At 43.2% G+C, this 17,957-nt stretch overlaps 1 protein-coding gene across 1 annotated transcript in view; it reads right to left on the bottom strand.

Annotated features, from left to right (window-relative positions):
• Positions 1 to 17,957, bottom strand: part of LOC147727341 (alcohol dehydrogenase 1-like) — a 239,924-nt gene that overhangs the window by 10,257 nt on the left and 211,710 nt on the right. The window contains exon 8 of the mRNA XM_086961424.1: positions 13,004 to 13,142. Coding sequence (XP_086817550.1) covers positions 13,004 to 13,142 — 139 coding nt within the window. The remainder of the gene's footprint in view (positions 1 to 13,003; positions 13,143 to 17,957) is intronic.

Raw genomic sequence — 17,957 nt, 5'->3', positions numbered from 1 at the left:
TAGATGCTTACGGTCAACATGTTTCTTCCCTAGTGGTGTGAGATCACCGGCATTCATCAGGACCATTCCTATCTCAATGCTACATCTATGTGTCCTCAGAGCAGGGCGGTGCCTTCTAAACCCTCATGCTCCTTCTACCCACTGGCACCGGGTAGACGGGTTTCTTTCTGCAGCTCCTGACCTGCCTGTGCTTCTTGCGGTGTCCGGCAGTGACAAGAGACCCTTTCCTGCCTCCCCCAGACTGACAGGGCCATCCTTCTGGGATACCCCCAAATGCAGACCTGCACTTAAGGCACCCACCCCTTAAAGGGGTGATGCCCCCTGACCTCAGTGGAACTGTGCTGCAACCAAAGGCAGGAGACATAATCAAAGAGCACGTATGCGGTGCATGTCATGCCTCACTCAGTGTGACATGCCACATGCTGGACTGCACACAGTGTGTGAAACCAATGTAGGCTCAGAGTGGTGATTTTTAATCCGTGTTCCTTTTTTGAGTTTTGCACTTTTTTTGGGGGGGGCTCTAGCTCAGTTGTGTGAAGCGCCTGGACATCAACTGGTGCACTATGTTCGACTCGTAAACAGTCAAAGTTTCTGCCTTGTTTGGGACCTGCCTGTAACCCAGTGCTGAACCAACCTCAGCAGCTGCCCCTTAATTCCCGACAATCACAGCTGTGCCAGGGCACTCCACTAAAAACTGATGCGGCACCTGAGTCAGTTTTGACTTGCGGCACCTCTACTGTGCTCTGCAGAGAGGCCAAAGTTTGAATGAGAATGAAACTCACACTGCTTTCACACTTTGGGGAGCTCAATTCTGCCACCAGAACCCCTTCCACCATCTGAGCTCCTCGAACCTTTACAAGCAACTCAGCTCGTGTTATGCGCTGCATCTAGGTAAGGTAAATACTCTTAGGAAACAGGCCTGCATGTACTACACCAGGTGAGGTCAAACTAGTAAAATGTACATAAGACTGCATCGCTGGCTTGTATAACATTTAGGGTTCTTGTACAGTCTGTTGAAAAACTGTTCTCTTCTGGGGCCGTCCCACATCAACCTCTGGCCTCAGTCTTCAAACCCCGTGGGCTGCTTGAAACCCCCCCCCCCCCCGAGAGGCCACCTCAAAGGCATTGATGCCACTGGGGCTGATAAATGCCCAATAAACCATAACGACCGGGGCAACACAACTGCTTTATTCCACCTCGACCCCTATCCCCCACATTTCTAAAGGTTGCTCAGGCCCAAGCACGTGATCAGTTCGGAGAGGGCAAAGGACTCTCACATTCTGTGCGCGAGTGGGCCGAGCAGGCTGGGTGGAATACATACCTTTCTATGGCTACAAACAGTGGTTTGTATGAGGTGTTCCAGGCAGCTGGGTTTACTAAAGATGAGGCACTGGGGGTAAAACACACTGCCTAACAGCTGGGCGGCCTCAGTGCTGGGCGGCCTCAGTACTGGCCCATCTCCCAATCCGACCCTGGCTGCTTCCAAGGCCAATGACTCCTTGGTCTGTGCACCTGAAACAAGCTGAATAATTGCCCCATTAACTGAAGCTGCTGAACAGAAAAATTGGGAGCACCGCAATTTCCTGACAATGAAATATAAACATATCCGTACACCATCACATTTTTCAGCTGATCACATCTCTGCCAAGAAAAATACTGACTTAGAAATTCTTTTTTTCAGCAATGTGAAAATTACAGTTGGGAGAGGAACTGATGCAGTGGTTTAAGAACTGTAGTTCAGTTTAGAACAGTGAAACGCTTTAGTATGTATCTTCTGTCAACTGGATCAATAAATCCTAGTGCAAGGCATAGATTTAGTTTAGAGAATGCGAACGTGCAAGGCTGGGCCATCGTCTACATGGATGGCGGTGGACAGTTAGTTTGCGCTTTAAAAACAGCCAGGCAGCAGGACTGAGAACGGCATAACGCGTGACTGCGGAGCGGGTAACAGGGTAAAATAGCAGGTCCGGGAGCAGTTGGTGCTTGAATTAAGTCGCAGGGCAGGACTAAGCCGTGTGTGAGCCCCCCCACGCCCCTCTTTTATCCCATAGAGGTTCACTCCACTCAAGGAGAAAGGATAGCAAAATGCAGACCATCAAAGCACATTATTTGAAGAAATGAACACAGAATTAGAAATTATTTTTGGTGATGAGGAACACGAGCCAATCCTTGCTAAAGAACCTTACATTTGATGCGTAAAACAGCTCGAATCATTTTTGCACGATTTTGTTGCTTCTGTGGTAGTAAATGGTTTAAAGTATTGTAACTCCAATACATATACCAGAAATGATTCTGCATTCGTGTAGGCAGGATGAAAGAACAATTTCTGACATATACACGACATTTACCGATGAAAAACTTTTTTAACTCCAACATAGTTTAATGAAGTATTTATAGTCCATTAAAACATTCTAATTCGCTGTTAGTTTTACAAAGGCCTTTCTCCCGAATGCACCGTGTTGCTGGCAATCCTGTGTGCAGAGAAAGTGAAACCCGTCTTGTGACGCACCTTATGTGATGCTGATGAACACATTGTGTGGTGTGAAGAGCTTCACGTGGGTCAGAGCGGCCTGCGTGGTGCAGTGTTTCATGTACTACAGAGTAGCCTGTGTGGTGCAGGGTTCCGTGTAGTGCAGAGCGCCTGTGTGGTGAAATGCTCCATGTAGTGCAAAGTGGCCTGAGCAGCGCGCGTAATATGAAGAATGGGGCAGGTCCGTGAGTGATAGCTGCTAGAGACCACGGGTCAGATTATCATGGCGTGTAGTGGAACAATTGAGAGATCGGGCCATAAGTGATGTTAGGAAAAACGGGCGGGCTCAGAACCACGTGTAAGCGCGGCGCGCGTGGTGGGGCTAAGGTAGGAGCTGAAGGCTGATCAGAGGAAGGTTAGCTTGCATGCATGACCTGTGAGGCATCGGTAGTTAATGGGTCCTGGGCGGCGGCTCAAGCAGACTTAAGGGGCATGGGCGTCCGCAGGGGGGGGCAAGGGGGGGCACTCCCCCCCCCCTGGATCTGGTGAGTCAGTGTGGCATTTATTTTCAAGAAACAAATATATTGGAACCGAACTTCGGAACTTTTTATTTTGTGAGAGAGCAGGCCTCTTCATTGTTAGGCCAGCAGCAGCACCAAAATGCCTATGACATCATGACGCCGGAGAGTGCTGCGCCTGGTGCGCCACCTATCCTATGCTGCAAAGTACCACGCCGGTCGCGCCCGCGCGTAAGGTCACACACACAGCCGCGTAGCTAGAGGGGGGCGGGGGGGGGGGGGGGCAGTCCGCCCCAGGCGGCACCTTATCTGAGGCGGCCGCGGCCGCGCGGGCGGGCCGGCACTCTCTGACTGACTGACTGGAGAGGCGAGGCGGCAGGCCCGGCCCGTTGCGGCCGCGGGCGGAGGCCTGCTGTGCTGTGTGACCTGCGCAGCTCAGCTCAGCTGTGCTGTGCGGCGCGGTGACCCCGGTGGCCGGGCCCGGGCGGTGCTTGCTCTGCTTAACTTAAAAAAAAGTTTACATTACGGTGCACGCACCCACGATATCGATATGTCAATCATGACAGTGAATTAAGTTACGTAGGAGGAGGCACACAGATTAAGCGCCTGATCACGACGACGTCTGACGTCAGTCACGTCATCAACTATCTCTGTACAGGCAGGGCCCCCCACCACGTACCACCTCCCTCCCAGTCCCAGACTCGCTCACAGGGCCGTCAATTAGGTAGTGTGCGCGGTGCGCACAGCCGCAACCAATGACGGCCCTGTGTAACACACATTGGGCCAGCCCTCGCCGCCCGCCGCACTGGTGGTGACGCGTTACGCGAGGCGCGCAGTGCACGCCAGCCCCTCCCGTCGTGTCGAGCCTCGTGTGGACTGGAGACCGAGACCAGCACCATCTTGCCGTAACGACCGTTGCCTGCCCTGTCCTGGCCCTGCTGCAGGCTGCAGCTGCCCTGTTGCTTCCTAGTGTGCTACAGTACAGGAGTACAGTAACAGTACTGGGCTGTGGGGTGGCGTGGCTGCGGGCACCGGGCGGCACTCTCTCTGCGCGACAGGAAGCCTGCTGCCATCATCAAGGCTCCTATCGGAGGTCGTGACGAACTATAATTGATTGAGGTGAGAGGTGAGCTGATGGATCATGGTGGGGGCGGCACCGTGACCGTGCACGGCAGGCCGCAGACAGAGTCGACATACCAGGGTGGGTGGTGGTGGGCTGTTGTGTGTGATTGTGCTTTCAAATGAAATTGAAAACGTTGAAAAATGAAATTGAAAACTGATAACAGACTATCCCTGTACCCTGTTCAAGTAACACAGCACCGAGCGAGCCTATACAGAGAGATCATGGCACAGACAGGCCAAGGAAATCGGGCCTGGCTCGACAGAGTGTGGAAATAAAATGTGGTGCCTATTTTTTTTGAGGTGGCAGAATAGCGGGTGTGCAAGGGCTTTAGAGCTGATGAACTTAGAAGAATAGAATACTTCAAAATGTGGGGCTTGTGTCAGAGTTTGCCTCTTCAGGATTAGGTGAGCCCTTTTAGATGTAACATGGAGACAGGAGAGCAGAGCAGTCTGTGGAAGAAATATATTGTAAGCCTTTGAATATATAAACACACAGGCTGACTGAGCCAGCATGTGTGCTGTTGGCGAGATAACCTTTCTGCTGCATAGGTGCCTTGTAAAACAAGCTGCCGTCTGCCTGCTTTTAGGGTAAATCAGATTGTTCGAGTCAGCAGGTTGTCAGCTGTAGACTTCCGAGTAACTAATGAGGCGACCTCCCCATTTATCATTACTGCGTTATTGTTTTCTGTTGCTCTGTGAGGCTTGTGTAAACGTTTTTTAAACCACACATTTTCATTTGCTTTTCTGTTTTCTGTTCATGCTAGATACCAGCCGTCTAGTTTAACTGTCTTTAACTGTTTAGGCCTTAATAGTTCAATTTTATGTCTGTAAAATTCACATGAGACGATAGATGTCACAAGCACTGCTGATGCAATTTGCATAGCTGCTGGCAAAGGTTTCAAATCGCTACCTATGCTATGTGTAACAACATCTTCATAATTTCAGTATATGAGTGGCATTTCAACTACTATGAGTGACACACTGTCTTGAAAAGCCATACAATGATGACAAGGGAAACTTATAAATATTTCATTTGAAATTAGACTCACTTGAGCATAGCTGCCAAGGTTTCAGATTGCATTGCTATGTGTGACATTTTCTTAATTCCAGTGAAATTATGAGTGACATTTCAATGACTATGTGTGACACTTTATAGGAAACAAAATCAAGCAAGGAAGACTAGGAAAACATATAAATAACAGCAATTGCACCCATTTGAGCAACAACACTCTCTAAGAAGATGTTTAAACTGTTGGAAATAACCAGAAACTGAAGCACCTAGTGCCCTTCTAAGCTGACCATACTGTTAAACAAAACGAGGACTCAGATATGCACCACTCATTGGCCGTGCATGCCGCACCACTGCAAACAAAAGAAGGTTTCTCTAAATTTTACCAACGGGAGTTATTGTAGTAGGGTCAGATTATGTGTTGCAAAACCAGCGCAATGTGCCACTTGCTCATCTCATGTACAGAATAACAAAATGACTGCTATAAGGGGGGGAAAGAAGGCGATGAGGATTGTTTTCCAGATTGGGTCTCATCACTTGAAATCATACATCGGTCGCTGGGGTACTGAATGTATCCGAGGCGCAGACTCAGCTACCAAAATTTTTAACAGGTGTTCCTCTTAATTTCTTCTGCTCTGACAAACGTTACATTTTATTAAGAGCACTGATAAAGCACATAAAAGGACAAGGGAGGGAGGAATGTAAAGTGAGGTGACAGGTGAAGTTAGAAATGTGGCTTTTTCAGATAAAAATGCAAGATATTAGCTGAGTTCTAAAATCATTAATGGACTTGTAAATTGCATTTTAACACAAATGTGTACATTCAGAAATCTGGTGCATTTCTTCTTAACACGTGTTTTTGGATTATATATATATATATATATATATATATATATATATATATATATATATATATATATATATGTATGTATATATATGTATGTATGTAGGGACCAGTGAAAAAATGTAAGAGACTTGTGGAGATAGTAAGCGAGAGATGGGAGTAAGAGAGTCAGAGCCAGCGAGAGAAGGATAGAGGCTGGGTAAAGATGAGAGGCAAGTGGAGAGGACATTTGGATGTAAAGGCACGGAACCAGCAAGAGGCATGATGAGCCTGGTCATAGGGAAAAGGGCAGTGGCAGTGCTTTAGTACTCACAGGTACATAAACGCATTTCATGTTTTTGATATGTGCTCAGCAACTGGTACAGAAGCCAATATGCACCATCATATTGTTCCCTTAGCCCGGCCCCTAACTCCTCCCACTTGCCATACCTCTAGCTTATTTTTATGAGTACCTGCACTTATTTTTTCCCATTAAAAGCACTGCATCAGACTCGCTATTATTGTCAAGGATGTCACTGGATGGACCCACCCTGCAGTCGGTATCTGTCTATGGACAACGTTTTAAGCTACTTTGATAGGGGTTGCACATGGGTGGGGCCGAAGGAGGCACAATTACGAACTAAATTATCAAAATCATGTCACACGGACACGGTCACACCTAGCAATCTGAACCCTTGGCAGCTATGAAAGAGGGGTGGGCATCCCTTCACACGACAAAGCTTTGAAGACCACGCCCATACTTACATATTTCATAAAAGTGTTGATAGGAAGTATGTGTTTTATTCTATTGATATTTTATTGTAATCATGAGTCCGCCGCCACAGACATTTGCACCGGTTTTAGTCCTTTTCGAGAGTCTCATTGCTGACTGCTCAAATAGGTGTCATTACACACACATTGTTTTTATTAGGTATATCATGAGTGCATGTAAGCCCATTATGAGATTTAACAAACTGGATTTTGCTTTGGGGTTGTGCTAAAAAAGTGGTGCAATCCCATGCAACATCTGGGCCTCAACTCATTTTTTTTTTTTTTAAACCCTGCCAAAAAGAAATTGGCAACAAGGAGAAGCATGTTAGTAGATCTTTTATGCTTAATTGGTTACAAAGTCTGCATTTCATAATATTTTTATAGGGTTAAGGCATCTGCTTCAGAGGTGCCCAGTAACTATCAGGTAATAACAATTGGTGCGATAACCCTGGAGGTTAAAGTATTTCTTGGAGAAATTTCTGTTTTGTGTACTCTCAGATCTGACTCGAAGTAGTATAGAAGGTTATTGTGCCTGCAAAGCACATCTTGTAATATGCAGGTGACATATTTTGTTTTAATGTAGCTAGGTAAAGTTACTGTTTTTAACACAGCCAGATCCTTTTGTTTCTTGCAGTTTATAAATAGTAAGCCTTTTAATATAGCACAGTGAGCTATGTAGGATATATGACTGCTACTACTTTTAACCCTCACACTGACTCATGCAACAACACATCTTGTTAACTGATTTACACACTTGCATGATTTATTTTCAATCTGTATGTGTTATTAAAATCACTCTGACACTCTGCATTGGGATGTGTAGCGTTATAAAAGAAAGTAAAATAGTACTATTTAAATTGTGTGTAAATACTGGGACAGACCAACACATCTGAGATACTTTCAGTACATGCACTTACATAAAGGGGCCTAACAAAGTCAAAAGCATGCCTCTTAAGTACCTGTGAAGAGATACCCAGCTGTATGCTTTTGTCTCCGTTGTATTTACATTTAAGTGTGATGTTCCAGGCCACTCGATCAGAAGGAGGCCTAATGGCCCCTTAACTGAGCTGCGCGCTCTGATAGCTGGGACGTGATGTGACGCCCCCTCTGTATGATACTCAACGTACAGACTGTGTCAGATAACAAGACAGTGAGGGTTACAAGGTGTAGGAGTCACATGCCCTTCTTGTCTCACTTTATTTTATTGCAATTGAAATGGAGCAGACTCCAAGCTAACATTTTGAAATTGGATGTATTTATCCGTTATTCTTTTTATTAAGAATATCTTTTTCTTATTCTTTCAAGCTTAAAGATGAAGCGAATAAAAGAAAGCGGTGCAGCCTTTAGAAAAAAGAAAAAGGCTAGAGAGGAAGAATTAAAAAAGTATGAAGGTTCACTACTGAAATACCTCAGTCACGAAACAGGAAGTACTAGTACTACTACTACTACTGTTACTGAAGCAGAAACTAGTACTACTACTGTTACTGAAGCAGTTTCTGATTTTGAAGTCAATCCATCATCAAAGGCAAGTGATCCTTCAACAAGTGATAAGGGGTCTGATGGACAACAAATTCCAGCTGTTGACTTAAAAGATGTTGGTCTTCGGCCAAGTAAGAAGATTAAAGATGACACACGTATCTTGCTGGTACAACAAGGGTCGTCTGTGGTTCAACATCTAGATTCTGATTTTGGTGAAACAGAAAGTACTACTAATACTACAGTTACGGAAGTAGAAACTACTAGCACTACTACTGTTACTGAAGCAGTTTCTGATTTTGAAGTCAATCCATCATCAAAGTCATGTGATCCTTCAACTTCAACAAGTGATAAGGGGTCTGATGGACAACAAATTCCAGCAGTTGACTTAAAAGATGTTGGTCTTTGGCCAAGTAAGATTAAAGATGACACACGTATCTTGCTGGTACAACAAGGGGCGTCTGTGGTTCAACATCTAGATTCTGACTTTGGTGAAGTCAATCTTGAGGGTGCTTTCATCAAAGGACGAACCAGAAAACTTACACGCGAGTGGTTTTATCAAACTCTGCCAAATAATGAAAAAATGTTGAGGTCATGGTTGGTGTACTCTCCTTCAAAGAAAGCTCTTTACTGCTTTTGTTGTAGACTATTTTCTGACAAAAGTCATTCGAATTTTGATTCTGCAGATGGATTCAACATGTGGTGGAAACTGAATCCCAGAATTTTCGATCATGAATCTAGTGTTGCCCATGTTCGATGTTTCACACAATGGAAGGAGTTGGAGATTAGAATCCGATGTGGAGCTACAATTGATAAAAAGTCACAAGAACAAGTTGAACACGAAGTAAAGAAGTGGAGGGAGATACTTTCAAGATTGTTGGATATCATTAGATTCCTAGCTAAACAAAATTTGGCTTTACGGGGTCACCGAGAAGGAATTCATTGCAAGACTGATGATGAACCTGAATCAACAGGAAATAGAGGAACTTTTCTAGAGTTAGTTCATTTGTTGGCAAAATACGATCCAGTGCTACGTGAGCATACTGTAAGAATTAAGCTGGGAAAAAAGTATGCTAAATCATATTTGTCGCCTACTATTCAGAATGAGTTCATAGAAATTTTGGGAGAAAAGGTAAGAAGCAAAGTTATCGAGCAAGTGAAAGAAGCAAAGTATTTTTCTATGATGTTCGACAGCACCCCTGATATTTCTCATAAGGATCAGATGAGCCAAGTTTTACGCTACGTTATGATCAATGGAAATAAAGTGATGGTTGTGGAATCATTTGTCGATTTCATTGAAACTAAAGGTAAAAACGCAGAGAATATTTCAACTATGATTTTGCAGAATTTAGAAAGCAACGGAATTGATATTCAAAATTGTAGAGGACAGGCATATGATAATGCTGCTGTGATGGCTGGTCAACATACTGGCGTTCAAAGACGCATCAGAGAAATTAATGGAAAAGCAGAATTTGTCGCATGTACAAATCACTCGCTGAATTTGGCTGGTTTACATGCAGCTTCTGTTGCTGTGAGTTCGGTTACCTTTTTTGGAACTGTGGAGCGTTTGTTCACGTTTTTTTCTTCCTTGACCCATCGCTGGGATATTCTGACTTCAGTCACTGGTCAGAGTGTCAATCGTGTAATAGAAACTCGGTGGAGTGCACGTGGAGATGCTGTGAGTGTCGTAAAAAAGAATTACTCAAAAATCTTAAGTGCTGTAGAACGTTTAACTGGTGAAGAAGAAAATAGAGTTACCAGGTCAGATGCTGGTGTGCTGCTTGTTGCTTTACAATCTTTTTCCTTCCTGTGCTTTCTTGGACTGTGGGAATCTGTCCTTGTAGAAATTAACGACACTCAGGTCTACCTCCAAACCAAAGGATTGAATATACAACAATGTGACATAAAGCTCAATGCTTTAAAATCATTTCTAACTGAAAATAGGTGTGAATTAGTTAACAAATCAGTAGCTTACGCCAAAGAAATTTGTGATGATCTTGGGATAGTCATGGATCGTCGGTGTAGAAAGAAGAAACTAATGGCAGGTGAAGAATCACAAGGTGCTGAATTGTCATACGAAACTGAGTTGAAGAGAGAAATGTTTTCTTCACTGGACAGAGTGATCCAAGAAATGACCACAAGATTTCAACAACTTCATGTTCTTGCTGAAAAATATGCTATCCTTACTCCATCAAATCTTTTGGATGATAAATACGAATGTCAACTAAATCATTATCATGATGACATTAACGAGGAAGAGTTCCTGGTTGAGAGAAAAAGACTTCAGAGTTTTATTTCTGTTGCTGCTACGCAAGACGAAACAGAGACATGGAAGGACAGTCCCCTTGAACTTTTGCAGTTTATACTAACATACAGTCTTGAGAACTCTGTTCCAAATATTGTAATACTACTGCGAATTTTCCTTACTATTGCTCTAAGTGTTGCTAGTTGTGAAAGGAGTTTTTCTAAATTGAAATTGATTAAGAATTATCTAAGATCTACAATGAGTGCCTTACGTTTAAGAAATCTTGCCATACTGTCTATAGAACAGCAACTGAGTGATGAACTAGACTTTGATGATGTCATCGATGATTTTGCTAATAGAAAAGCAAGAAAAATAGCAGTTTAGAAAGTTTGGATTTAAGTTTTATTTGAAAATTCAACATGGTGTTTTCATTTACTTTCCCATACATCATTTTGAATTTTTTGTTGTAATTTTGATGTGTATTAAGAGGGGCTGCAAACTAAACCAATATTTTTTATATTATTACAAGACCGAAGAATAAAGTCATATTAACCTTATGTGTTCTTTGTGCTGAGGCTGCTCTGAAGGAGAGATGCACTATGGTTTTGTGTCCCAAGAGCACACAACTTTTCATTCCCAGGGAGTTGGTTGCTGCTGCTTAGAAGTAATGATAGGGCGTGACCCCTGGTTGTTGCCTTTGGCCCACCAGAGTGGGCTGTTTATCCAGTCTGTGTTGGCAAGGTGGAGCTGACTGATCCCTTTGTGCTGTGTTTAGTTCTAAGGGCGCACACAGTGAGTCAGTCCCTGTGATAATAATTAATTTGCTGTTTTTGAAAGGTAAAGAAACCCAGGCTTCGACACTGTTAAGTTAGTTTTGGGTCCCCAGAGCACATCACGTTTGTGCAGATCCACACTGCTTTAATGGGGGGACTATGATGTATGGTCATTTAATGGTCAGCTGTAGATGATGGATCCCTGAACAGTGTCATGTATGTGCATGTTTGCTTTGTGCTGAGGGGTAATTGTTCACACAGCTCTCTGATGGATGTCACATGTGATTTTTCTGAGTCCCCAGATAGATCATGCAGTCTTGTGTGTTCTCTTTTGTACTGCCAGTCACCGGTGTATTCAACTGTCTAACCTTTGACCGTGTCATGTATGTGCATTTTTGCACACTTTGAACTATTTTTCCATCCTCTCAAGAGCATCCCTAGTTTACAGTATTGTTGCATTTTATGGTTATTGGTCTTGTGTTAAGTCTATGCATAAAGATATGTATTTTTTTTATAACTACTTGTGTGGTGTCCCTTTGTAGTGTTCTTCACTGTGTTACTGTGTATGATCATAAATGCTTTACACACTGCCTCTGAGATAAGCCTAGCTGCTCGTGCTACTACGTTACCACAGGGTTGAGCAGGGGTTATCAAAGGGTGTAGGCCCCTTACTCTGACTTAGGAAGAAGGGTCCCCAGTTGGACAGTGGCCAGCCATTGCTAACTAGAGACCCCCATTTCTAACAAACAACCATTCCGATTTTGAGAGGAGTAAACATCTCAATGCCCATTAGATTCCCCATGTTAGACTAATGTTCTGATTTGTTACCTTTGCCACAAATTGTAAAGCGCTCTGATTTCGCGCTATATAAAACTTTATAAATTACTAAATGTAACTTTCATGATCGAGGTAACTGTGAGCAGCAATACTACGTGTCTCTCCTCGGAGACTCTGACATCTTTCAAGTGCTCACCGTCCTTTTTCCCCAGCAGCCGTCCCCCGTCTCCCGCCCCCCCGCCCCCCCCCCCCCCCCCAGGGGCGGCACTCTGAAGGGTAGCCCCGGGCACCACAAGCTCTAGCTACGCCCCTGCATACACAGCCAGGCCCCCACCACGCACACAGTGGTGTTTGTTTCCAGGGCCGGCCCGGTGACACCGTCATTTAGGAGCAGCCCGGCGCCGAGCAGGAATTTGGGAAAACGCACGGCTGCTGCCTGTTCAGAGTAGCATTTAGCGAAGGTCTGCAAGTAAGAGAGAAATCTGTTTCTCATCAAAAATGAATGGTTTGTGTCATTTGTGTATATAATATTAAGACGAAGGCGGTAGTGGGGGTTCACGAATCACGACCTTTCCCCCACCCCGCAGATCACAGGCCCCCTTAGATCACATTTCCAAAATTGAATGCAGAGTTTGGTTGTCTGATTTGTGATTCTTACAGTCAGTCAATAAGCTTTCAGAAGTGGTGGTCCAACTTTCTTTCCTCCACCCATTCATACATTCGACCAATTTACATATAGATAGGAAAATTGACAGAGAGGATGAACTTTCACACGCTGACAGCTTAGTTTACTTAACCCTCTGATCTACAGCTAAATGCCATAAAGTATTTTTCAATTTTTTTTGGTTAGCACACATTTTTGTAAATCATGGTCAAGCTGACAACAGCGGCAAATTGTGACTACTCAAGCAGTTTGATAAAATGTCCATTAAAAAAGCACACTTTACACATTTTTTCGAAATGTTAGTACGATCTTCTACTGTCCTGCCCAAAAATTTCCTAAAACACCCACGGCTCACCTTTTGCCAGTGCGCAGCAGTTCAAACCCCTCGTTGATGTTTTCCAGGGGCATAGTGCCTGTCACCAGCGGCTCGAAGTCAAATTTGTTCACCATATAGTCAGAAACTATTTTTGGGACCCAGTCTTTGCTCTTCCAACCTGAAAATCGAGCATATAGAACCAAAAGAAGTTATAACAGTATTAGTTATGTTGAAAGCAAATCCATTTTTACATTGCACATTGAATTTCTAAATTACCTGAAGCTCAATTAAGGAAATTTGGATCAGCATTGATGCATTCATTTTGAAGTTTGCCTCTACTACCTACACTGGTATTAAAACAATTCTCATAGATGAAGAAATAGAATATCTTAAGGGCTTACCATGCCTGAAAAAAAACTCATAGTAAGGGCTCTCATGCAGTGCCACTTTAAGACAATTCTAAAATTAATATTGGGCACATTTTAATTGTATCTAACTTTAGGCTTATGCGTATGGTTCAATTTCCTTTTCATCCCAATCACATTGGATTCTTCAAATGTACTCTCTTTGGGTAGTACTGGCCAGAAAGCTTAGCATCATCTCTTCTATTAGCCTACTCGCCAATATGCTCCTTATTGCTGAATGTAAGCTTTGAGAAGGATTATGTGAAATGTTATTTTGACTTCTTGACTTGCTTTCCCTGCACCCTTGGCCAGGCGGGCCTGGTACAGTTGGTGGTGCTGTAGGTAAATAGATGTGTGCAGGCAAAAAGTATGTGACACATTGATGAAAGGCAACCATAATTACATTACCATATACTTCAATAGAAGGTGTTTGCAACTCGAAGGAAAACAATCCTAGATCAGACACAGGCCCTGATTAAATCATTTATTCATGCAATGCAGCGCAGCAAGGCACCTTGCTGTGCTGCACTGCGTGAAAGGGCAGGAATACACCATATCCTTCAAGATATGGCAAATTCCTGCTTTCTGTCTGAGCTGGTGTACAATCTTCTGCCTAGTGCCAACACAGGCACCCTTGCACCATGCTGCAACAGTGCCTGCGTTGCAGGCAGGAATACCTTCCTGCACACAAATATTCTCCTCTGAGGCTTTTTCCTCTGTCTGAGTGTGCTGCATGATGCAGCAGACCTAGACAGAGGAAGCAACAAAGAGAAATAAAGATATTTCTCCTTGTAGCACCTCCCCTCGGAAAGAGAGAGTAGCATTCTGACTTATTCCCAGGTCCACCAGTATTGGTAAATTTGGGAATGCTTCCGAGGCCATGGGTGGATGCATGGGAACACCCATGCTCCACCCATGGAATGCCTTCCCAGGTCACAACAACGCAAGATAGCAACTTGTATTGCCTTGTGTTACTCCAGATTTACCAAGCCACTGCTGGGTCACACAAGGTGAGCTTGTGTGTCTTGATAAATCTGACTTATGGCTTGTGTTGCCCTTGCAGCACCTTGTGTGACGCAAGAGTAAAGAAATCCAATCATAAATCTACCCCCCAGCATCTTGCTGATCAGAAGTCCCTTTGAACTGTTATTAAGGTGACATTTGGTCACTCACATATGGCTAGTGTAGAGAAGGTCAGAAAGTCCCTCTTTAAATGCAAGGGACAGCTTGTTACTGAGTCCAGAATAGACAGAACATAAACATAGAGTAGAAACATTCTCCATGTCTCATTTTACATGCTGTGTTTGCCTTGTCTGCATTGTCACCTAACCAATTCTTTACACTGTGCTAGATGCATCAATCTGGCATAGCCCGGTATAGTGTAACACATCTGTCTGCACGGTTTTGCCACAATCGATATTCGTAGTTGGTTTACTATGGAGGATTCCTTCTGTGAATCCTTGCAACCAGATTCAGGTTAAGGAAGCCTTGGACACCAGACATCCATCTCTCTGTTCACTTTGGCAAAGTGGCATTGGTGCAAAAAAAAGTGGCACTTTAGAAAAAGGAAATGATGGGGTTAGTTCTCAGCCCACTTACTTCTGAATCCTACACCTACTATTCATAGTGCATAATCTATTCATCACTGTTACTAATTGAAAAATGGGGGCTCAGTGTATCAAGGCTTTTCTCCCTAACAAAGCCTGCCTGTCTAAATGGGTAGACTTTGCGAGGATGAAAAACATAGTTTATTGTAATTACATTACCTGTGACAAATATCCCCCTATTTATAAGCCAGTGTTTAAGAAAATGTTAGTTCAATTATATAATTACTAGTTAAATAACTCAGTCATCATTTTTCAAATCTCTTCACCAATTATTTCTCTTTAGATAAATATGATTTTCCCACTGGCCAATCTCTGCTCAAATGTAAAGTTTTCAAATTCAAATGGCAATCAGCTAATTTGATTCAAGATAGGTAAAAAATATCAAGTTAGAGCCACACCTTCATTTGTTGGACATTGTCATAATATACAATAGTATACAATCAATGGAACCTTACTATGAGTACCGCCAGTTTAGACCCAGCTATATGCCAATCAGTCTTGACCCTGCTCCAATCAGAACAGTCCAGCCAGGTCCTCCCTGTCCCAGAACACAAGCAACCCAGGACCTGTTTTGCCCTAATTATGGGCTCATCAGCCAAGCACTGCTTGGTCCCAGTGACATAGTATGCACGGGACCCACGTCTGGGCATAACCGTCCCTCTTAGACTGACACATTAAAGTATACAAAAAAGTGATGGATGTAATGATTGAATTAATCTCAGCCACTGATAATTACTCGAGGCGCACCCCAATTTACCTTCTTTTTCACACCATGTCTCCTCAGTTTGACTCCAACTGGAATCAAAACCAGACTGGATATATGCATTGTAAAACAAGAAAGACTAGAAGTTTATCAGATTATTGACAAGTATTAAAATATTGGTATGTTTTGGTAGTTTTAGGGTACTGATTAAAACATATAAGACAGAATAATGACATGACATTTGCCACATTTAAGGGAATTGAAAATGGTTACAGAATCTGGGAGTTATTTCCACGAAACATTAGAGAGCCTGTTTTAGCTAAGCTATCAGAGCAAATGAGTGAATATAAAAAGCAACTGGTTCTAACTCAATTTCTACCTATGCCCTTCGTAAGATGGGTCAAGTAAATAAAAACAAGCATTGGCATAGCCAATAGGTCTTGCCTTTCGGACATTATACGTTTTTAGCCATGCAACACATTACGCTGGGTGCTACTACATCTACTGTTCTTGAATGTGGAAGCTTTGACAGTAATAGGCATATGCGCTGCCTTCACGAGACCTAACAATGTCTACAAACGTTCTGCATTTTTAAATGGCTGCTTGTGCTCCCTCCTCAATCAGACTGCTAGTCACACAGTCCGTCTGCAATGGTGGTGTTTATTCAAGACAAACAACAGCCCCCAGGAAAACCGATACATTTGCCAAATACAACCTTTTAAAACAAAATTCATATCAAACTAAATATTTGTTATTATGCCAGTTGTTCGGAGTGGCTTGATAGAGGAGCGTTGGAAAAAGTAACAAGCAGTGGCATAGCCAATAGGTCTCGCCTTTGGAACCTTATAATTGTTTAGCCATGCAACAGTTCATGTTGCACCAAGGATATTATGCTGGATAACTAAACACGTATAGGTCCCTAGAAGGCCCCAGGCCTATCGGCTATGCCATAGCCAATAGGTCTGGCCTTTGGGACCTTATGAGTGTTTAGGAAGTCAGTTGCAGGCTAAAGAGCATCATTAAAACTTGCTGCTCTCTTGGTGAGTTTGTTGCCTGAAGGTAATCGCGGTATACATAGCATCACTCAGTTCTGTACACTATACTAGCGCTTTAATGCCACACATAGTGAAAATGTCCGAGGGTATTTATAACTGATGACTGAGCATCTTCCAAAACTAAACTAAGGTATTCCGCTTAATCTGGTAAACCTAGCGATGGAAATTCGCACTTCTCACGAAGAAAAAGATAAGATAAAGTCTAGCGCTGGCCACTTATAGGGATGACTTCGTAGTTGATCGAAAATGCATGCAATTGACAATTATCGGTTCTCTAATCTATTTTCATTGGGAAAATAGGTTTCTTTGCATGACAAACTAATACATATTATGATCAGCAGATGGCAGTGTGCACCTGTTTGTTGAAAAGATTTAGTTGCGCAAAATCTATTCTTGCAACTCTCTGTGATTAGCAAGGGTCGGGCCTTGTGCAGTATGAAGAGTTCAGTGTAACCAGTGGTGCATCCAAAAGTACTTGGTTACAAGTGAGGAAGTTAATGAGGTGTGGAGTGGGCAGCAGGTACCACACTGCAGCTTCTTTATTGGGCAACGTGGCCAGCTGCTGCTCACAGGCGCGGCGCAGTGCAAAAGCTGCACAGACAGCAGCAGGGGGAGGTATGAATTGGCGCCGTGCTGAGCGGCGCTGATATCACCTTTCACAGAGCGTTTGTGGTAACTGGGGTTGCAGAGGCGTGAGTGCTTTATAACACAGACTCCAAAACGAAATGCATTACGTTTGTAAAACCGTAATAAAGGCCCACATAGGCATTACAGTATATAACATAACCCATCCACATGGACTATGGACCCGGGTTATCAATTTTATGAGAATAAAGAAAGGGCTGAAGTTCTAACTGTTCACTTGTACTGATGGAACTAAAGCACTTTACCCTTTGAATTGCATACTGTAGGAAGGTCTTGCTGTACATGTTTTTTCCACTTTGCACTTCACACTTTACATTTGGAGCTTATTGAATTTGGGGAAAGTAGATTCTTATCGGCCATTGATTTTATGATAAGGGAAAAAACGGGTTGAAGTTTTAACTGCTCAATTTTACTAATGGCACTAAAGCACTTTATTATCCTAATTGTGTATTGCAGGCTGACCTTGATAAAAATGTTCCCTGTATATTGCACTTTAGTAAACACTCATATAATTGCGCTAATTGTAAATACTAAGAAACCAATGTATTGTATTTTAACATTTTAAAGGATTAATGTTTT

The sequence above is a fragment of the Lissotriton vulgaris genome, chromosome 3_1, assembly GCF_964263255.1.
Source record: "Lissotriton vulgaris chromosome 3_1, aLisVul1.2, whole genome shotgun sequence".
Classification (NCBI taxonomy): Eukaryota; Metazoa; Chordata; class Amphibia; order Caudata; family Salamandridae; genus Lissotriton; species Lissotriton vulgaris.
This window is presented reverse-complemented; position numbering and strand designations above follow the sequence as displayed.